The sequence below is a fragment of the Agelaius tricolor genome, unplaced genomic scaffold (assembly GCF_023055355.1).
Source record: "Agelaius tricolor isolate 1412-34295 unplaced genomic scaffold, bAgeTri1.0.p SCAF_12, whole genome shotgun sequence".
NCBI lineage: Eukaryota > Metazoa > Chordata > Aves > Passeriformes > Icteridae > Agelaius > Agelaius tricolor.
Window position 1 is genome coordinate 7,286,298 of NW_027269272.1, and position 22,806 is coordinate 7,309,103.

General features: G+C 47.9%; 2 protein-coding genes across 5 annotated transcripts in view; one reads left to right on the forward strand and one right to left on the reverse strand.

Annotated features, from left to right (window-relative positions):
- Nucleotides 1-15,073, reverse strand: part of STAG1 (STAG1 cohesin complex component) — a 154,470-nt gene extending 139,397 nt beyond the window's left edge. For 2 of the 3 annotated variants that reach the window (XM_071437372.1, XM_071437370.1), the window contains exon 1: nt 14,934-15,073. The gene's annotated coding sequence lies outside the window, so the exon portion shown is untranslated. Of the gene's footprint in view, nt 1-12,651; nt 14,764-14,933 lie in introns of those variants that run through there. The other variant, XM_071437371.1, reaches the window with a different exon arrangement.
- Nucleotides 15,074-15,471: 398 nt separating this feature from the next.
- Nucleotides 15,472-22,333, forward strand: SLC35G2 (solute carrier family 35 member G2). 2 transcript variants are annotated; one of them, XM_071437380.1, is made up of 3 exons: nt 15,472-16,014; nt 19,827-19,894; nt 20,610-22,333. In XM_071437380.1, the coding sequence occupies exon 3, from the start codon at nt 20,627-20,629 to the stop codon at nt 21,854-21,856; it is 1,230 nt and encodes a 409-aa protein (XP_071293481.1). In that variant the 5' UTR covers nt 15,472-16,014; nt 19,827-19,894; nt 20,610-20,626; the 3' UTR covers nt 21,857-22,333. The 2 variants fall into 2 exon arrangements, with proteins under 2 accessions (XP_071293481.1, XP_071293480.1); XM_071437379.1 differs by having other exon boundaries at nt 15,473-16,014; nt 20,605-22,333.
- The last annotated feature ends 473 nt before the right edge of the window (nt 22,334-22,806 follow it).

The following is a 22,806-nucleotide window of genomic DNA, read 5'->3' on the forward strand; positions in this document are numbered from 1 at the left end:
CAGACAGAAGATATTTCTCTGACACAAAAATGAAATTTAGCAGCCACATTTGAAAAAAAATTGTCATTTAGAGTAGCTGCTGACCTTACTAAAACACCAGAAGAATGATCTGTGAGAATGGGTTATGAGATTAATTGCCAAAGGAAGAAGAAAGAAAACATAGTGAGATTTCAGTTCACTAGAAAAAGGGTACCCAGAACACATTTCAAAGTATAATTTTTAACAGGAGAGATTTTAGAATTCTTTTTATTATTTAAAAATTAACATTTAAAGGGGTATTTATTATTGATTGTTCTCTACTGTACAATTTAATTTCTAATCTGCTTGCAAACTCCCAGACTGATGAAGACCTGGATAAAATTAAATCCCATTACAGGGAAATGGAAGAGAAAACAATCAGCACAGTAGTTAAATACTGACTTGCAAATATAAGACAGTTTCCTTAAGTCAACAACTGACATCACCAGAGCAAGGTAAGACTGAAATGAACTCCTGAAGTCTGACGCCTGTTTTCTGAGCAGAACCCAGGAAAATCAATCTTGAACATCTAAAAGTTCCTAAGCAAAGAGGATTTTAGGGACAAACCACTGTCAGTAGCTGGTGAGATTCCTGCTCCTGACATCCAGCCATGCAGTTCTTGGCTGTAAGAAGCAAGAAATTCTGCCTTCAGTTGTTATACCCCATATTTAGTTGTTTAGCTTCCCCCTCCCACTGGCTGTTGTTTTTGTCTGTTATAGTGGTCTTTTTTTAATTTCTTACTTTAATTTCAGATAAGAAGGAGTTACAAGGTTGTGATAAAACAGCACAAACTTTTTCTTGTTTTAAGACCGAACTGTTGAGTCTGTTAACCAAGAACTTCGATACAGCCACTGTGAAGAGGAGGGGCAGGAAAACAGTTTTGGAGCTTGATCAAGGAAAGGATTCTTAAAAATACTGCAGTCTACAGAAAACAGAGCAGAAGAGAAACTGGCAGAATTGTGCACTACATGGATGAAAGCAGAGAGAAAAAGTCCTAAGACCGAATGGATTTTGATTTAAACATTTAAAGCTCAAGCTCCTCATACACACACAGTGTCAAACTCTCAAGAGATCCGAGATCAGTTGATTTTTTTTCCCTTGGATTTTTGAGGCCTATTAGAAGGGAAAGTAAGAGATTGATGTCAAGGCTCTTCCTAGTCTATTAAAAGGGTGATATACTGGTAAGATAAGTGATGTAATCACGGAGATGAGCTTCCCAGGGAGGTACCCTGGAAGGATGAAGTGCTGCTGGCCTGCATCTCAGCTGCAATGATGGGGGAAAAAGCCATATTCCCAAAGAACCAGCCAGGTTCTTGGGCACTCACTCATTTCCTGCTGTAAAGTAAAATGCCCAACTACAGCACAAAGGCTGCTCCATCGGGCTGGGAGCCACACAAGTACAGACCACAACATCATCTGCTCCTCCAGCACAGCCCAGGTACCCCAGCTGGCATCCAGCACAGCCCAGAGCCCTCTCTGACCTGCAGAGATGGATCCCTGCCTTCCCACACCCCTGCAGCAGGGCAGCAGCACAGGGAGGCCATGTGCCACCAAAGGAAGGCTCTCCCTGTCCCCTGCATTTCCTGCTCCTCCAAGTCCCGTTCATCTGCTGACAGAACAGTGACTAAAAGCTGTCAGAGTCCCTCAGGGTGTTTCCAAACACCTGTACAAGGCAGGGGCTGCTGCTGAGCTGGCACAGGCTGACGGCCCTGTCACTGCTAAGTGACACACAGGGCACCCCAGGCCTGTCCCAGACCTGCATGGGGCACTTGTCCCCTCCCCAGGGCATGGCCAGGAACGATCCCCAGCCAGGCACAGGAGCCAAAGTGCCCCTGGAGGAAGCAGCGACAATGGCGAGGGGACAGAGGCTCATCAGTCAAAAGGAGACACTTGGGGGTGACAGGAGGGCAGCAAAGGTGATAGCCTGTCACCTACAAAAGAGCTGGGAAAGCACTAACTGATGATAAAAAAAGCACTAAAAAAAGAAAGTCAGGTATGTTTATCTAGACAAAGCTACTAAGTGAACCAAATTCAGTAAAGCCTCGAAAGTACAACCTAGTTCAATTTATTTACTTATAAATTAATCAATTTTGAATTTTCATCCCACCTCAACCAATATAGCCCCATGACAAATTAGGCTGAAAAACAGAGCAAAAGGCAGTTTCAAAATAAGCCAACAAGGAGTGAAATCCAGGTTTCAAATCATAATGCACTTAAAACAGTAGAGCACCAAAGCAAATCTGTCTGAAGCTTATGAAAGCCCTGAAAATTATAAACTGAGAGGAAACAAATGCTGTGATATGAGGAATCCAGGATACAAACAGACAATAAATAAATGTTGCTAATGATGTCCTAACTAGAAGGCTGGTTTCAAAGCTCAAAACATCTCTGCTTGGTACAAAAATGTACCTACAGTCTGGAAGAAACAAAAGCTGCAAATGCTGTCCATGCTGGAAAACAGCTGTTTCCTAAGAAAATTTTAGGGCAAGTCTGTGAAACACACAGATTACATTCACATTAAACGAATCCCTTTTAAACTTTTTTAGCATATATTAATTTTGTTTCCTAGTTTTTGCTCTTACAGCTGCTATTATACTTTTACCACAAAATTGCCAAAAATTGCCACAAAAATTAAAAAAAAAAAAAAAAAAACAAACCAAAAAACAACCCCAAGTCTTCCTTCTGTATTGTCAAAGTCGTCATGAAGACTTGTACCATTTTATAATAACAAAAAAGCAGCATTTGAAATCAAAGGATGTGGAGAAACCAATGTTCCATGTATGCTTCCAGCAGCTTGATGCTGAACAAACAAGGCAGCCTCTTTCTTCAGAGCCCTTCATGAATATTGAAGGCTGCAGCTCATGAAATGACAGCACAGCCAGAGCAGCAGGCAGAGCTCCTCCCGCCCTCCCCAGGGCAAGGGCAGAGCCCGGGCTCCTCTCTGCTGCCATCGCAGCCAGGGATTGATGCTGTGCTTGTGCTGCAGCCCCTGCCAACCACACGGGAAGCTGGCCCTGTCACAGGCCAACAGCCACTTGCTTCACCAGTGACAAACCCTGCCCACGCAGGTGCCATCGCTCCCTTTGTGACAAGGGTGACCTTGGCTCTCAGTGACAGAAACCCAGAGTGACCCCAGACACCAAGCACAGGCTAAGGCAGAGTCTCAGCCCCTGGGCTGGCCTGCAAAGCCCTCCATATTTAATAACAAGCAAAAGGATGAGGGAAGAGCAAGGGACTCTTGTGACGAGCTCGTCACAATAAATAAATAAATAAATGAAGAACAATCCAGCTTGCACCACTAAATCATCAGCATCAGAACAGAGAGCCCAGTTTGGGGGCCCAGACTTTGAGATATAAACTGACAGGAGAGACTCAACAAATCTGTAAGCTGGGTCAGAGGACTAGAAAGCCAGAGGTAGAAGAAAACACTGAGAAACTCAAAGATACAGGTTGTGTTAGAGCTCAAGGAGAAAAAAAAAAATGACAACTCATGGATATTGAGGTAGAGCAGAAAAAGGTCACTATGACGAAATAAAACCCAAAAGTTAACTGCAAAATGTGTCAGTTAAACACTGGAAACAAACCAGTCAGTAAGAATATACAGCTGGAATAAGTTGCTTAGGAAATGCAGTGACATTTCCAGCAACTAAGAGATTTGACAAGCAGCTGTCAAGAATACTGTAAATTGTTGTACCCCAAGACAGACAAAGGGATTAACTCAAGCTATCTCTCTATTGTTTTTGTTTGGATTTTTTGGTTTTTTTTTTTTTTTTCCTGTGTTCACTTGGGAACAAAGAAAGCCCAGGAAGATCCACAGAAGTAAAAGTCAATAAATAACTATCCTAGTACAAGTCCATTATTCCAGTAAAACACAAGACTGCACAGAGGTCTACAGCTTTAATATCCCTTAATGGCTGTAAAAGCAAGATGATCTTGGACTCGAGCAGTGACCCTAGAGATTCCAGCAAAGCACAAAAGAAATCAGTGAAAAAATTTCAAATAAAATAATTAGAGAAAAACCCACTCCAATACCAGTTCTTTCATTAAATAAAACCACAACAGTAGAAGTCTTTCTAGCATCTATTCTCACAACACAGCACATTCCAGTCAGAGGATGGAGACGTATAAGTGATGAACACTTTGCAATTTTTCAAAAGCGATCTACTGTTCTTAAAGGAGAATAATTATAGGACTAAATAATAGAAAACTCCTGCTTGAAAGCCAGGGGTGGGGGACTGCAGAATAGGTATTTTAGGAAACCATTAACCACTACAACATTTTGGGTGGTGGTCTTCAAAAAATCATACTGCAAGGTTAAATCTCTGCTGGTAATACAGGACAAGTTCTTATCAGCTGCAGGGTAAGGAAAAAATACTGCAAGGAAAAAAACATGACGGGGGCAGGGTGGTGTCAATTTTCCCCATCACATATGATTGGGGTAAAAAAAAAAAATTTAAGGGGGTAAAATGGTATTAGAGCCACTGTGTTCCAGTGGTGAGAGCATGGACATTCACACAAAAAAGTGACCAAAGAGCCCCTAAGACAGGAACCTTCCACCTGGGATCGCAGCCAAACTGAGACACTGTTGTCACAGCCCATGTCACAGCTGAGATGGCCACGATAGTGTCACCACACAACTTCAGAAAGCTTTAAGCACTCACCCAGAGTAACTCCATAGCACATGAGAAAGCTTCAGGCATCAGCCCATACACAGTAACATCCCCTCACCTCAGAAGGCTGCAAGGCTCTGCCCTCCTTGTTCTTTAGCCCAGCCTTTTATCCCCTGCTGTTGATGCACTGCACCTGTGTGCCCTCTGCTCCCTTTGGTGGTTGGGCAGTGCCCCTGGGCACTCCATGGCTCACTGCTGTCAATGCTTCACCTGCTGCTCACAGCTGTAGCCCATTGGGGATGAGGCTCAGCCCCATCCCAATCACCACAAACTGAGTGCCTACACTCTGTAGGTGCACCCTCAGAATGCAACAGCACCAACAGCTCTGACCTCCACACCACCAGTCAGCTCCTGGCCAGCTTAAAGGCCCATGACTTTGCTCCCTTATTTTGTATTCACTGTGACATCCTCAACTGGCCAAGCACACGATGTTGTTATATCCTGCTGGGTTTACTGATCTCCCCATCCGGGATCTGTTCCTCTGGGAACAAATAAATCTTCTCTCCAAAATAAATGTTCTCTCCTAAACCAAGTTAGGAAAAACATTTGTTCCTTATCTGAGCCCTCAGTGACTCACCTGCTTTGAAGGAAACAAGAATATAGCACAAAAGACACCTGAAGGACAAGTTCCACCTTTTGGCAACTTTATGGCAAGAGACCAAAAAATCAAAGCCTGGTTTCCAAACCTGGGGATTTGTGCCTCACACAGTCTGGTGTTCAGGAATGGCTTCTGCTCACAAGCAGCAGACTGGTGTCTGTCCAACTCCTGTCCTTCCCAGAGCTGGGAGGATACAGTGAAGGTTACTCTCTGTGTGGCACACACAAAATGCTCCTATGCAAAACCTGCACAACTACAAAATCTGCAAGAAAGAGATATCCCAGTCAAACCAAGTTGCCACTCACTATTTTGCAGACCTGTATGATCAAGCAATGTGGATTTTTTTTAACAACTGAGAAACAAGAATCTCATTAAAGCCACTGGCCTTTACCCTGAAGCATGAAAACTCAGCAGGAACTACCCACTGAAATCCTTAGAAGAAGATATATTTACCACACCTGAAAAACCAAACCAATCCAAACCAAAAAACCAATCAACCAAACAAAAAAACCCCAACAAACAGAAGAAAAGCCAAAAAACAACCCACCAAAAAAAATAAAAACAAAACCCACAAAACCAAACAAAAACCAAAAGAACACCTCACCTTAATCTTATATTCAAACCAAAAGAACACCCCACCTTAATCTCATATTCAAACATCAATTTGAATAAGTTTTGTTGGAACACCACAAAAATAACCAATCTGCAGCTAAAAACTTAACACAGGACTTTCCAGTCCAGACAGTTGATTTGTCAAAGGCATGTGTTATTTGAAATTAGATGGGAGTAACTGCCTAACAAAACCCATCTCAACCACAGGCGTGCTCATCTGAGCCATCTATAACAATGGAAAAACCAACATTCCCCTTGGGGATTAAAAAAAATTCCCAGCAACCAAGTCCCAAACTGCCTGAGCTTACAGCCAAGGAAAAATAATACAAATGAGGCTGCCCTGTGTATTAAATTTTTGTTCTTTGTTGGCTATTAATAGACAAGTGTGGTGAATGTAAGATGATATTCAGATCATTTCTAGCCTCCTACCAGCACGATCTTCCCTTCCTTCCCCACAGCTTTTTGTCTTCCCAGCCCAGGCCCCATTTCAGGGAGCTCCGACTGCAGCATCAGATGCAGGAGCCACAGGAAGGGCAGGACAGTTCCTGCACAGCCTCAAGCCACTCCTGCTGCTCTTGGGTCTTCTCTCAAAGAGCCTGGCATGCCACCAACACCAGCAAGAGCTTGTCCAGAGATTAAAAAGGGCACCTTTATTATATAGATATATAAAGCAAGCCACTTGAGGAGCTGCAGGAGCTGCAGTTACTTTGCACAGCACCACTTTCTGTACCAGCTGCCCCATCAGGTGCCAGGAACAGCCTGTTCCTCTCACCCCTGATACCCCATTTGGTGCAGAGAGCTCACCATGAATTTATTTCTTCTGAAGAGCTGGAAGTCACTGGTTTGGTACATTCCCATGCTCTTTAATTATGTAATTGTTCCATGACAGCTCAGTTCCAGCAGCTCTTCCCCGTGTCAGACTCACTTCTGCCAGCACCAGTGAACCTGCACACAGGCTCAGGATTCCAGCAGCATAAATAACTGCAGTGGCACTCTGTGACACTTCACAGGGCTGCTGCTGCTGCTTGTCATTGACCAGGCCTGTGGGTGAAGAGATCAGAACTGGGGAACTACAAATCAGAGCTGACTGTCCCACATGCTGAATGCTTTTTGTGACCACTGCCACACCAAGTCATTCTCTTTTGACATGGGCATGAATGCAAGCACGAGTTACAAAGAGGAGCAACACGTGGCCTGGAGGACAGAGGCAGACACAATAGCCCAGCCCTGGCTGTGGGTGTTATCAAAGCATGGCTTTGGGTCAAGGAAGTTCTTTGAGGGACAGACAACAAAGGAGCTGACTGCCAAAAATTTATGGGCGAGGAAGATGTGAAAGGTTATTCTCAGCTGTGAATTTCACAATAAAACTCTGCCAGTGACATACCCTGCCAATAGCTCAGAATTTACTGCAGAAAATGCTGGTGGGCACCTCCTGCCATGGCACAGGGGCTCCAAGTCCTGCACAAATGCTGTGGATGATGCTGATGAATGGCACACTCTTGCAAAAGGCCTGGCAATTCTCTGTGGCAGAGATCACCGAGAAAATATTCTACAAGTTTAGAAAAGGATCCGCATTCATGCCTTAGCAGTTTTGTAACAATACACTTGCCTTGGGGAAACAAAATGTCCAGGGAATAATGGCAGCTACAAGTGGCAACTCCTCCCTGCACCCCTCAAATGTGTCACTTTGCTTCCCTCGATTCCTGTCCCTCAGCCTCATCTCTCAGCCCTTGTCTTTCCTTCTCAGCTTTCCACCAGGACGCCAACAGCTCTGAAGCAACAACCAGCAATGAGAAGTCAGAGAAGTGAGGCATACCAATGGGAAAGGCTTGTCCTCCCAGCTCTAATGGCTCTGGCATTCACAAACATTTACCTCCAAGACAAGAAAATTCATCACCTGGTCGGGCAATAGGATTTACATAAGCCCCCACTCCAGTGCTTTCTGACCTTGATGCTGGTGCTTTGTAGTTCCACCAACATGAGCTTGAGTGTGTAAAAACTTTCCCTTGCAAAGCAAAAACAAGCAGCTTCTCTGGTTCCTCTTGGGAAGAAAATTAGGTGTAACAGCTCAATATCAAAACACACCTCTCCAGGTTCTGAGCATGTCCAGTATCTTGCACAACAGCACAATAATTAGTATTCAAAATTTCCCCAGACCATTTTGAAACAGGAATTAAAATTCAGCTTCATCTTACTGCTTTGTCAGAGAAAACTGTTGCTAATGGAGCTTACAGAAACAAAAGATATTAAAAAAAAAAAAGAAAGAAAAAAAATCACTCCTCTGACTTGGGAAGCAAAACAGATGCACAAAGCCAGAGAAATGATGCCATTTCTCCTGATCAGCTGCACTGACCCTTCTCAAAGGGATGGGAAAGGACACATTATAGGTGAATTCTATTTGATTTATGTAAATACAAGCAGAACAATCGGCTAGTGCTAAAACAGAAAAAGCATCAAAGAGCTTAAGGAAAACACTGGGATTGTGGAACTGAAAGGAGGTGAAGAATAAACAAGCCAGGATCTGAGACTCAAAGGGCAGAATACCCAAACTGGAGCTCTCCTGCACTCTCACTGCCATTCCCAGAGCACTCTGTGGAGCGGGGCACAAAGGTTACAGATGGCTGAGCACAGTTTGGAGGCAGCCAAAGGCAAGGCAGCCCCTCCAGTCTCAGCTCTGTGTGCAAGGACAATCTGTGCAGTGCTGAGTCGCACTCCTTGTGCTGCATTATTTGTTTTATTTGTTTTACACTATCACTGCAACCATTTGTTTGGGTTTGTTTCAGCCCAGTAGCAAACAGAAACAGGCCCACAGGAGAGTACTCTGTGTATATTCCTTTTCTCTGTCCTTTTCTCCATCTCCACTATCAATAATTATCAGTGCATGGACCCATTTCCACTGAACTCAGGAAAACAGAGATCCCAAAACATGTAAGTACCTCTCTATTGTTAAAAATATTAATTTCTTAGAAGAGAGATGTTTAATTCCTCTCCCACAAGCAATGTCCTATTAAAGTAAGGATGTGGGAAAAACAAAACTATCAGACACCAAAGAAGCCACATAAGTGAACCAGAAAAAAGCAGCCTTCAAAATAAAATTCTACTGCTTGAAGCAGTGCTTACTCTTGAACGTAATTTATAGTTATGTTTACTCTCTCACCTAACACTCTGTTAGTCTAGTGAGCCTAGTTTAGTAGAAACCATTCCAGAAAATAGATCTGCAGGCAACTAAATAAACTACAGCATTCAGACAGGGAAATCAACCTTCCTTTTGTATAAGAAAGTCAAGTTCCACAAATCTACAGGATTTCTCACAAGGCCCTCCCTTACACCAGTGGACTGTACTTGACAAAGGCTGCTTCAATTTCCAAGAGACATTTAACAAGATTCTTCAGACAAGGCCCTTAAAGAAATCAGGCTGCCATGGCAACAAGAGCCCTTGCACGGACAGGTTACCTGGTGATGGGACAGGAGACAAAGAGCAAACCAAGGGCTCATCGCTGACTCCACAGGAGGCCCCAGGGGAGCCCAAGGAACGCAGGGCACCAGGAGTGCCCAGGGTGATCTGTAAGGCCCCTTCCAACCCAAACAACACCATGACACCATGAGTGTGAGCTGGAGGCCACCCTGGGACTCTTCCCTCCAGAACAGAATGCCAGCAAGGTGCTGATGGCACCAGGCTCCTGTGGCAGGGCAGGAGCAGCCTGAGGAAGGGAAGCACAAACACAGCTGCAGACAGCAGAGCTGGCAGGGACACTCAGGGAGGGTCAGGGTCACCCACAGAATCCCAGCTGTGCACAGAGCAATGGGCTCCAAGCCGAACACCCACAGCCAGCACAGCTGGGCACACACAGCTGAGCCAACCTGAACCTCTCAGCTGGACGATCCCCATCTCCAGGACCATTTTTCCTCAAAAGTATTCCTGCCACTGACCTTGCATCAGCTCTATCACCTCGTGACTCTGACAGCCTGACTGGATTCACTCACTGGGGCAGAAAAACCTCCCTCCCAGGCAGAGCAGTTTGAAATTCCAGGTAGGGAATTCAGCTCCAGGGAAGGTCAAAGCAGCAGCAGCAGCACAAAGGGAAGGGAGAGCTGTACAGCTGTGGAGACACAGATTCCTCTCAGCTGAGGCAGCCTGGCAGAGCAGCTCAACCATCCTGAGCCATTGCACTGGCAGCAACCAGCTCGTGTGGTCTTAATGAACAGATCCAGAAATTAACAATGCAAAACTGGCACACTGAGCACGCACTTAAGGTGGAATTCATTACCCTTTGGCAAATGAAGTTTCATTTTCCACTTATAAACACAAACATGTTGGTATCTTCCAGCTCCTTGGGGATTCTAACCCTAAAAGGAGAGAGAGAAACCCTCACGGGGGGAGAGTAAACAGATACTCAGCTTGTTATTGGATTTTGGTTTCAAAAAACACCTCCACATGGTAGGCTTTAATACTTAAAAATGTATTCAAGATTAATTGTTTTGATTTTTATTAATTTATTTTAGAAAAATTGTTGACATTTAGAAACATTTCTGACACACAGGATAATCCCTAAGTAACTCTCCAAAGAAATACCTTTTTCCTATGAGCTGAACAATCTGTCAACACTGTTCTCATTCAGCTAATCTGCCAATATAATACAAGCCTGCTATTTGTAGAGCTACAGAACATAAACTCACTAGATTTATTTATAGAATAAGTATCTGCTGCTGAAACCTTGCACAGCAAGGAACACAACTGGCTGGATGTTCCCTCACGCTGCTTTCTAGTAAAACATTACTTTTGGGAGCCACCTGAAACAACCTGTCCTTCAGCTGAAGGGGGGACAGGCTTAAGAATTCCACCTTCTGCTCCTAATTGTGAAATAAATTATTAATGACTGTGTGACTGGAGCTCACAACACACTCCCACTCTCATGTCTAATAATGCTGACAACTGTGGCTGAGAGCCTGTCCCACCGCACCATGTGCAGCCTTTTTGTGTTTTTTAAGACCCAAATTCCCTCTGGGCAGGATGAGCAGCAGGTCAGGGACCAGGTGCTGGTAGCTTTGGCCAGCCAGTGCTCCCAGCTCTGGGCACAGAGAGCAGCACCCACCAAAGTCGGGGCCTGAAGGCATGAAAAACCTTCTATCTGCACTCCTTGTACCTCATATGGAATTACCTGCATTTATAAATAGGCATTTTCTCCCCAGATATTCCAAAATTAAGGCAGAGTAACCAAATTTACCAAGTTCATGTCACACCTACAGCTCAGAACAGGACACAGGTGACACTTTGGGCCCTGACAGATCTCTTCTTGGGAGGCATCCTGCTATCTCAAGCACACTCTTATTATTTAAAAGCATTTTCCAAACTATAAAATGCCTGCAGGGATGCAAATGAGGAAATGTGGCAAAGCTGGCAAGGCCAGAAGCAGGGATCCTTCAAACCACAGGGAGAGCACCTGAGCTCCTGGGTATTCTCTCAGTGACACACCAGCTGCCAAGTGCTGCAACCACTGCCTACAGTCAGACTTCCAACAGGACATGTCAGAAATTAAATTAGCACGTTGCTACAAAATCACAGCTAAGGACAACATTCCCTCTGCAGTCCCTCCCCTTAACCCTGAAGGCGAGGTCTGCCTTTAAAAAAAATTGGAGTGCACCTTCACAAAACAACACTTATTTTTGAAAGTGTTTTTTGGACTGAAAGGTTGCAAGAGGTCATAGTAACACTCTCTAAACCACATCTTTTCCAAGGGAACAAAGAAATAGGTTTCTGTGTTCTGATCACATATTTAACACCCAAACCAACAAAACTACATCAGCATGGAAAAGCAAAATACTGCATGTCCCTGGATGCCATGGGTAGAAACAACAAAACAATTATCTGCTCATGAACTCAAAACCTTGTAGGATTTCCCTTTCTTCTCCAAGAACAAAAACCAACTCTAGTCCTTTCTGGTTTTAGCCAAATGAGCAGACACAGTGGCATTGCAAGCCAGAGATGACAATCTGCAACTGGAGTTTCAGAACTCCACTGATGAATGAGACTGACTACAAGTAAACCCCAAAACCTTAAAGAATGCAGGAAGTATCTTGCAGACATGGGCTGGCATTTTAAGTCCTGAAGTCAACACAGCAGATTGAGATAAGGCACTTCCTTATCTTGGCACCAGATTCAGCATCACCTTCTGGGTCTGACTCCAAGCACCAGAAGCCAGAGCCTCATCCCAGAACTCCAAGGTGCAGCACCGGGAGGTCCCAGAGAGGCCAATCACCCATTCAGCAGCGCTGCAGCTGAATTCTGGCTTTAACATTCCTGCACAACTTCAGCAGAGTTTGCCTCTTTCAGTATGTCCTGTGGTAATTACAGATCTGGCACTCTGGAATTCTCAGCAGGGGGTGAGAAGCTTTTGCGCATGTTACCAGCAAACAAACCACAATATTACCATAAAGGCATGTTCTCATCCCACTGAAAGGACTCTTCTTAGAAAGTCATCACAATTCAGCATTTCTCTCACTGCATCCTTACACTTCTATGGGCTCACTTGCCCACTAAAATGTTATTTAAATTACCAGTATTTAGCCAACTTGTACCAGGGCATGCCTTTACAACCAAGAGAAAGAAACAAGAGAGTCCACAGTCACCAGCACAAACTCGAGGTACATTTTGTTCTTTCAAATGAAAAACATTCACTTATTGAGTTTCTGACTACCCCAAGGAACAAATTTTGTCGTTGCATCCAAGTATGAGCTATAATATTGTTCACAAACCTTCTCAACTCTCCTAAGGTGACTGCAGTTGCAGAAGAAGTCACGTCCAAGTCTGCACAACACGAAGGGCAGGCTGTGGACAGGGGCAGGAGGTGACAAGCTCAGAGACGCCAGGCACACAGCTCCAGCAGCAGGGTTCCAGGTGCCCTCACAACTTTACACAACCGCATCCTGGGGGGGACATTTGGCCAGAAATGCTGTCCCTCAGTGAACCAGCCAACTCCAGCGCTTTGTGAAATGTTAGGAAGCGCCAGAGGCTGTGGACTGCAGTCCCCTGGACACAGGGGCTCTAGATGGATGAAGTGCTCTGAACCTCCAGAACTGGCATTAATTGTTCACCCAGCTTCAGAAAAGCTTCATTCCCACTACCCACTCTCACTGATGTAAATCCATGTGTCCATCAGCAGCAGCAACACAGAATTTCAACTGCACGGTCTCTATTGAGCAGCCAGTAACAGTTACATCCTCTCAGATTAATCACAACCCTGAAGTCAGCTCCTGCTCACAAGGAAATCCTGCTGCATCACGGGTTAGTGTGTCATTTCAAAACCCTCTGCACCCCTACATGTATTTTCTCAGGCTTTCCAACAAAAAGTCATCACAGTTGAGTCAGAAATAATAAAAAAAAAACCATAAAGAAAGAATAAACTGGCTTCTAATTCTGTCATAGGAAGAACTTCTTCACATGGTCAGAACACCTTTTGACAGACAACCTGCACACTGCCTTGTGGCCCAGTGATTTCTTCAGGGGTGGATGGGTTACACTGTACAAACACTCATCAAATAACCCTGCTAGAGCACTAGGCAAGACCAAACTGCTCTGGATCCAAAGAATTTGCATGGATCCTTCTCTCATACCTCTCCTTTTTCACTAGTGTAATAAGATGGAAAAGTTACTGAACCCAGACATTATTGTCATCTATCCCACCAAACGCAGGACACAGTTTAATAACAGTTGCATTGGTGGTGTGATCTGGAGAAGGTTTTTCATTCCTCAGCAACCTAAACAATAGATGCTTTCACTAGACTAACTCTACACAGCTACAAAATCGTGTGAAATGCAACTGCAATAATCAATACTTACAAAGCAGCTCAATTCAGTTTAATTAAACTCACACTGTCTTCCCAGAAACTAAGTTTTTGACACTGGTATTGGCAGTCATGTCCCTTTAAGTTTCTCCATGGATACTACAACTATTTTCTTTCTCCCAAGTCACGCTTCCTCCCAGCCACTGCTCACACTCCCTGTTCCATCCCAGGAGCACAGGGAAAGCAGAGTGCAGCTGTCCACCACTAACCAGGATGGGCCAAGTGACCAGCACCCAGCACCGAAGCCTTCCACTGCTCGGAGCACAACCTTTGCTGTGTCTGAGCCCAACAGAGCAGGACCCCAGCCCGGTTTTGTGCCTCTCCCCCGCTCGCAGCCCCGGCCACAAGGCATTGCCTGCACTTGGCTGCTCCCGGAGCCGTGGATCGCTGGATCCCGGCTCCGCTCCCGCCATCCCCGGGGCTCGGCGCGCTGCTTTTCCCATTTAAAGCACGGGGCAGCCCCACGGCTGCGTGACACGGTTCTGTCCCCCGGGCCAGCCGAGGGGCGGCCGCTCGCCCCGGTGCCACCGCACTGGAAACTCGGGGATGAGCAACAGGAGCGGCGGGTGGGGGTCCCCGGCCCCGGGACTGCACCCCGGCCTGGCCCCCTGGATCCCGGCCAGGCGCTCGGGGGGCCCCGGCGCTCCCGTGGGCTGGGTCCCGGCGGCGGGCCGGGCCGGGCCGGGCCGGGCCAAAGGCGGGTCGGGCCGCCCACCGGCTCCCGGAACTTTCCCTCCTCCGCCGCCGCCCGGGGCCGGCCGGGGGCCGCCGCCACCGAGTCCCGCGCGGCGGAAGCGCCACCCCCGCTCCGCCCGAGCATCCCCCGTCGCCCCCACAGGCCCGCCGCGGCCGCCACCACCCGGAGCGGGGCGCAGGCCCGGCGGCGGGGGAGGCCGGCCCGGCTCGGCCCCGCGCCCCCGGCAAAGCCCCGGCGGGGACAATGAGATGGCGGCGAAGAGCGCCGCGCCCGGGGGACCCGTTGCTCCGGCAGGAGCCGCCCCGCCCCGCGCCGCCTCCTCTTCCCTCCCCTCCCCTTCTCCTCTCTCCTCGCACGGGCAGCGCCCGCTCCCGGCCCGGCCGCCACGGAGACCGAGCGAGCGAGCGAGCGGCCCCGGCCCCGCTGCCCCCGCCCCTCGCGCCTCCATCTTGGATCGGCGCCTCCCGCGCGCTCCCTCCCCGCGCGCCGCGCTCACCTCGGGCCGCGCCGCGGCGGCGCCCCGGGAGCGCCCCGGGAGCGCTGCGGGAGCGGCGGCGGCGCGCGGGGTCCGGCGGGCGCGGGCCGGGGCCGGGGCGGCGGCGCTGGCGGGGCCCGCGCGGGGCTCAGCGGGGCCGCGATCCTAAACCGCCACCTGGCGGCATTTCCGACCCGCCACGGCGCAGCCGCCCCGCGCGCCGGGCGCGCAGCGCCCCCTGCCGCCCGCGCCGCCGCACCGCGCGTGCCCGGCCCCGCGCCGCCGCGCGACCGCGCCGCGCGCAGAGGAAGGGGCGGGAACGAGGGGAAGTGGCCCCGCCCCGGCGCGCGCGGCACGCGGGAAAACGTCTTTCGCGCGGAAACGGCCGCGCGTGCGCCGCGTGCTCGCAAACACCGCCCGGGGGGGGGGGGGGGGTGACAGTCGCGACAGAGCCGGCGGAGACACGGGCACCGGCCGAGGAGGTGTCTGTCACGACAGAGCGGGGGCGGGGCACAGACTCGGGCCCAGTGAAGCGGCGGGGACAGAGACACGGGCGGGGGAAGGGGGTCATGACTGTCGCGACAGAACAGGGGCGAGGGCCCAGCCTGGTCGGAGCGCATTCCCAGCCCGCGGCCGTGCCTCGGCGGGCGCGCCCCCGGCGCCAGGGCGGTGGCAGTGATGTGTGTGGCAGTGATGTGTCTGGGGCCCAGCGGGGCCGGCGCTCTCCGCCATGGCGGGGGCGGTCGCGGAGGGCGCGGCACGGCGGGGACCGAGCCCGGGCAGCCACCGCCCTCCGCCCGTTGCTGCCCGGAGGGGCTTTCCTGCAGCCGCTCCGGGGTTCCCATGGAGACGCCCCGCGTCCTCTGACGAGTGCCCTCTTATCGGCGACAGTTGCCATCACGATTGGTGCCGCCCTCCTCGCAGCGCTCCCGAGCTCGGTCGCTTTGCCGGCGACTGTCCCCTCCTGCACGCACCGCTGGCTAACGGGGGGTGCAGATTGTTGGGAGAGGATCCAAAGCAGTGAGTGAGGGATCTCTAATCTCGACCTGTCATCTGCTGTCATGGACCGAAGGTGCCGTCTCTCGCTTCACCCCATTGTAATGTACGTCTTAAAGCCTTTCTTACATCTAACTGAGCTGTTTTCCTGTGCTGTAGGGGACTATAATTCAGTGTTAGTGTATTCTCTGTTCTTTCCCCTGTGCCTGGAATTGCTATCTGAAGGGGTTTGTTCAGATAAGGGTTTTTGGAATGGGAAGTTTGCAGGCAAAGTGGCTGTTCTCTCAAAATCACTTGATGCAAGTGTTGCTGCTGCAGAGGTAGGAGCTGCAGCAGGCAACAGGCATGAATGGAGAAATTAGAAAATAGTACTTTTTCATGGAAATGGCTGCAAATGGAGCCCATATTCTGCAATGGTATAGAGAAAGCAAGGAGAATTAAAGGTATATCCCATCAAATGAGGTTGCTTCAGTGAGCTAGCACAAATAGAGGTTGATTTTTGGGTAGCAAAATATTATCAGAAATGTACTGAGAACTCGTGGGACTTCAGTGTAGGGTTTGTATTTGTATTCAGTGAAGGTTTTACTGGCTCTTCCTTCAGGCAGTGCTGCTGGATGTAACTCAATTAATTTGAAGACGCGGGATACTGGTTTGTTGCTTTGTGTATAATGCTTGCTCTTGTGCTTAAGTGCTAAAAACTCCTTTCATGTAATTGCTTCTTCATTTTCTTAAATACCTTTTGCTATTCATTAAATTTTAATAAAGACTTGAGTTCCTTGGAATGTATTTTTAATTAAATTGATCTATGTCAATCTGGCTAAAAAGATAAAGGTGCTTGTACACCACCTGACTGTAGATCCCTTGGCATGTGCAGTTGCCTGAAGTATGAAACACCTAAGAATCTCCAGGTGGTTTAATGATGCTGAAACAGGACTTCAGGAGATTTTCCTGCACCTGATAAGGAATCAAAAGAAAATCCCTTATGCTGAGAAGTCAGTGCACACATGTGCTTAGAGAAGGTGGCACGAGTTCAGTCAGTTCCGTGGGTTTCCAGGCGTGGGTGGGTCTTTCATTGTGTGATGTTCAGGGAGAATCGTCAGTCTGTAGTTATCCTGTAGAGACTGCTCACAGCCCTCTGGTAGTTTCAGCCTGATCTGGTCAGGATTGGGGAATTTTCCACACAAGAGACAAAGGAGCATTCCTATGGAGCCTGTCTTTCAGAAAGCAGGGGTAGCTGACTTATTCCCAACTCCATATCCCTGGCTGGAATTGCCACATCTGTGAGTCTTTCATAATAACACTTCAGTAGCCTGAATGACTTTAACCAATCTGGCAGAAGATGAGAGGGGGTTTTTTTGTGAGTTTATTCGAGATTGGTGGTTAGAATCACCAGACCTCAAAGCCCTCATTCCTTCAGGCACAGGAGGAGAGTTCAGGCTCCTACCCCCTGCAGTCAGGGGGCAGCTAATCACCCATTTCTTCCTGGCTAACCAGCACTTGCAGGAGTTGAGGGAAGGAGGGGAGTATTCAGTCTTTTTCTTCTAAAAGAAATCGTGGTTTGTATTCTATCAATGATCTGTGCCATTTATGTCATCTCCATTTGTTATTTGTTCCCCTAGGGAAAACAGGGTTCACACTTTCCAGTCAGGGATTTCAATGAGCTGGTAATTTAAATGGGTGTCCCAGGCTGAATTGGGAATGTTTGTTATATAACTTGAGAATTTTTGCATAGTGCTTCACCTTCAGCCTTGTATTAAACTTGATTTGAAATCAAGTTTAATTTAATATTAATCAAGTTTAATAAACTTGTGTTTTTAATAGAAAATGCAAATAAGCCATGTTAAGTTTCCAGATATGAAGGAAAAATAAAAAGTTCATGTCATTTCCACAAAAGGCATGGGCAGAAAGAAAAGCAGCAAGTTGTCTGTATAGGCTGTGCTGATTTCTGTCTATTTTAAATTTGTGTCAGGGACACACATAATGGATCTGGGATATGCCCTAAACTCAGTCTCCATAGAAAATCTCACTGGTTAAGAAAAGTGAGGTCACCAAAGACTACAAACAAATGTACTGTGGGAGGGTTGGCATCACATTTGTCATACACTCAGTATTCAGTTGGGAAAATGAAAATTAGGGCTAAACATTCCTGTTATTTATTTTTTTGTTCTTTATTAGTTCCCACTCCTGCCTTTCACACGTGTTTGCCCTTCCACTTTCCAGACTCCCCAGTGTTCTGGTTCCCAGCTGAGCAGCCCTGTGCAGAACAGCCATTTTGAGCTACACGCTCACCATCTATTGTTTTCCTCCAGAGAGATCCCTGAATACATTGCACAGGTCCAGTGCCACATTCGAAACTGTTATGTTGAATTTGCAACTATTTGTTGAAAGAAAATGTAATCTAAAGCCAGGAACCAAGAAAGTTACTGTTGTATGTGCTCATAGTAACAAATGAGCTGTTTTGGTTTTGTTTTCAGGAACAGTTGCAGTATTTACTCAGCTGTTTCTTAAGGAAATTAATGAGTTTGAAATTAATTAATTAATGACCCAGTGGCCTGCTGTCAATCTAATAATAATTCCTGTTGTCCGCTTTTGTCTTCTTTTCCTCCCAATTATTTTATTCACGATCCAGTATGTTGTGCCTTAAAGCAAGAAAGTCTTAAATTTTTTAAGCCTTCAAGGCAAAACTGTGGATTGTAACACAATGAAATGCTAGGTAGGAAAAGCTGTGCAGGTGAAAATCACTGCCTTCCTGGGCTCACTCGGTGCGGTTGGCATTTGCATGTTAAAATTCGGAAATGAATGGTTTAACTGAAGGGAAAGTGAAGGTAGCAGGTGAGCCTGGGGCAGATTTCTGGCAGTAAATGTTGATGTGTTGTTTGAAGTGCCCGCTAGCACAGCTGGTACCCAGCTCTGTTTACTCTCGCTGGCGTTCATCTCCTCGTTCCCAGGTTCCTTGCCCAGCAAGCTGCCCATGGACACTCGGAATGCTCTTCACCGTGCTGGGGGGGCTCTGGCCTTGGGGCTGCGGCACCAAAACGTGATCAGCAGTGCTGGACAAGGCCTCCTGAGAGACAGGGGGACTCGAGAGGGTCCTCAGCCCTGGCACTTGTGCAGGTCCAAACTGGTGCTGCTGCTTCCCCCCGAGCTGGGACTGGTGCCCGCCCGTGTCCCCCACGAGGAGAGCAGGGAGTCGGCTGCAGCTCAGTTGGGTGTAGCAGGGGGTTAATGAACACTCAGCCTGTGAGGAAAAAGGCAGACTGTACCATTCTCATGTAAATTAATTTGCCAGAGCTGCAGGCAGTGCTTGGCTGTCACAGATCACAAGCACAGAAAATGCCAAGGCTGAACCTGGCCGCGGTATTTCCAGTGTTTCTGTGAGGAACTACCGCCCGCCTTTAGACCCGTGTTCTCCCTGCCGATCTGCTTTCCTGCCCTTCAGCCCATTGGCCAGCAGCTGTGGTCTCGCAGCACCAGGACCCCCAGGGACGCTGCTGTCCCCCCTGGGGACAAGGAGTGTCTGTCCCCATCCTGCGGGGCCAGCGCAGAGGCCAAGCTGCTGCCGCTGCCGCTGCCCGAGCTCGGCTCCAGAGCAGGGAGCTCCGGGCAGGGAGGATGGGTCCCCCCGGGCTTCCTCCCCTCTGCAGCCCCTGGGGCAGCACAGCAGGCACGGGAGGCTGGATTGGCTTGTTGTAGAGCTGCAGGAACCTTATGCTCACAAGCCACCACTTGTTCTTTGGATCAGCTCCCTCAGTAATTCCGGGAGATGGCTGAGGAGTGGTTTTGACAAGATGCCACTGATTGCTTTCTCTCCATCTAAAGTGGTTTGGGCTTTGAGCCTCCCTTGGGTTTTACTTTCTGTGCTGAGATGTTTGTAACCTTCACGGCTGGTAGCTGAGAGCAACTGTTGTTTCTGTCTAGATAGCCCATCGAAGATGTAGGTGATGAAGAGGTGTTTTCCCCCTCTGCCTTGGAGTCGAATGTCACAGGTAAGGTCTGCACAGGTTTTATTTGCTGGAGTGAAGAGAATGCAGGGAAAGTTTCCTTGCTCCTGCTGCCTCTTGGAAGGCTCTGCACAGATGGCGTGAGAACAGTCATTTCAATGACGGTACCCCTGCCTTTATTGAACAACTGCCCCACCCCGCAGGAATCACAGGCACTGTTTGTGTAGTGGGAAATGGCCCTTCCCGAGGAGACAGAAGGGTTTAACACTGTCACGGTTGCGTTCAAAGATGTGTTGTTACCCATATGCAAACTGCTGACTTGCCCGGGCGTGCTCCCTATTTCCCTGGGTTACTCTGTCATCTCCTTCAGCCAAATCTCTCCTGTAATCTCCTGTAACACTGGCAAGCCATTAACAATAATGCATAACCACAGGGTAAAAAGCTTAGCAAGAGAACTTTCTTATTAAAATATACTAGAATTCATTATGTATACCATGCATAATGACAAAATATCTTATTCTCAAAAATTAGTGACTAAAGTGAAGTGCTGTGGTTGACTTTCAAGGAGATCCAAATGGCCCAGCCATCAAAGGTATTTAGCAGTAACTCAGTAAAAAATTAAAGCAAAACCAAGAATGGGCTGCTAGTACTTGTATTTGGTTGATAAAAATAGCTTGTAAACACTAAAAGTGCTTACATCCATGAATCTTTTCCTATTCATTAAACAACAGCGTATCTCCATTTTTTTTCTTCAGACCAGGGCATTCCTCTAAGGAAATGGATACGTCTTCCCAAAAATACCCAGTAAAAAAGCGAGTGAAAATTCATCCCAACACAGTAACAGTGAAATACACCTCTCATTATCCCCAGCCAGGAGAAGAGGGATGTGAGGATGGTCATGAAGATACTGGAGTATTTATGGAGGATAATCCTAAGAGAAGATTACTGAGTGATGGGAAAAAGAGAGAACACACTTTTTTTGGTACAATAGACACCAAGCCAGCACAACTGCCAAAACCTGATGAGGCTGGACAATCCCAGCACTTTCCTGAAGGAAATGTACTGCAGTCCAGGAAAACGTGGGCAGTCCTTTTTGGGTCTGCCGTGGCTCACGGATGTGTGGCTCTGATCACAAGGTTAATTTCTGACCGTTCCAAAGTGCCATCTCTGGAGCTGATTTTCATCCGCTCGGTGCTGCAGGTGCTGTCCCTCATTGCTGTGTGCTACCACCACGAGCCTCCCTTCGGCCCCAAAGGCTACAGGCTCCGGCTCTTCCTCTATGGGGTCTGCAATGTCATCTCCATCACCTGTGCCTACACCTCCTTCTCCATAGTGCCCCCCAGCAATGGCACCATCATGTGGAGGGCCACCACCACGGTGTTCAGTGCCATTCTGGCTTTTTTACTCATAGATGAAGGAATGGCTTATATAGACGTGCTCACTGTCATGGGCAGTGTGTGCGGGGTTTGTCTGGTCATGATCCCCAACATTATTAAGGAGGAAAACTCTTTGCTGAGCACCTGGAAAGAAGCTTTTGGCTATACCATGACAGTCATGGCTGGTCTGACCACTGCCCTCTCCATGATAATCTACAGGTCCATCAAAGACAACATCAGCATGTGGACAGCGCTGTTCACTTTCAGCTGGACGGGAACAGTGTGGGGAGTGTCCACCATGTTCCTGCTCCAGGAGCCAATCGTCCCACTGGATGGGGAAACCTGGAGCTATCTCCTTGCCATCTGCCTGTGCTCCACTGCAGCCTTCCTGGGGGTCTACCATGCCCTGGGCAAGTTCCACCCCGCTCTGGTGAGCACTGTGCAGCACCTGGAGATTGTCATTGCCATGGTCCTGCAGCTGCTTGTGCTGCACATCTTCCCAGGCACTTGTGATCTAGTTGGGGCAGTGCTTATTTTGGTGAGTGTTTTTTTCCTTGCGTGTTATAAGCTTTCCTGGAAGGAATTAAGAAGGCAAGATTATCAGGAGATTGTGGATTTGCCCAGTAAATGAATGTCTGTTTTCAATGTCTCATTCTGGCTGTGACCATGTGGAAGTGACTCCTTTCAACTCCAGTGTCCAAGCCTAGCGGCCAGGCCCTCTCTCTACCATTTCACCTCTCAGCTGATGTAGCAATGTTGGTATTTCCAGGCTCCTGTGACAGGTGGATTTGTTCTGCTGCACACAACCATTCTGTCATACCCAGAAGAGTAGCACAGCCAGCACAGGCTGGCCCACTGAAATGTGGGCCAAGCTCTTCTTGACCTTCTCTGGATAAAGCAATACAGAGGGACTCAAAAGTGACTCTCATTCATGTGTGCTGTGGTAGTAGGAAGATGAGCAGCAAAACCATTAAAATGGTCAAACCAAATTGTCATTTCCTCTGTAATGCTTCTTAAGCTTTGGCTGTCATATTCTAAATGGAGCAATGCTAAATCTCTGTGGCTAAAACTTGCATTTCCTGTGTGTATAAAGAAGTCAGTAAAGCTTTTTGTGCTTTGTGGCTAAATTTCTGGCTGTGCAGGAAGCCCACATGTCCCATGGGGGAAAGTGAGCCTCAAAAGCTGAATTTCCAGTTGTGTCACAGCTGTGACAGGTCCCCAGGAACTATAAGGTCCATGACAGATTAAAGATCTAGCCCTGAAGCAGACCAAAATCCCTTCTATGGAACCATATTTTCTAAAGGATGTTTGGAATATTATCCAAGGGAGCGTAAAAAATGGAGAAATAAAAAAATGCATTTGAGATGGAGGTGTGAGCAGCATGGTAATACTGACCAGCCTGGCAGCATCAGTGACTGCCACTCATGGTGCCTGGGTCCAAAAACTCCAGGAAGACACTGTTCACCAAGAGTCCCAGGGTTCTATGAGCCCCAATAGTATTCCTGGCCATTCTAATGTGTGGCTGTAAAGAGAAAGGCCAGCACCTGTGTCCATGGGCTCTGTGCCAACCAGGCCATGCAG

Excerpts from the sequence above, each read along its gene's own strand:
- SLC35G2 (XM_071437380.1), top strand. The coding sequence starts at position 20,627 with ATGGATACGTCTTCCCAAAAATACCCAGTAAAAAAGCGAGTGAAAATT.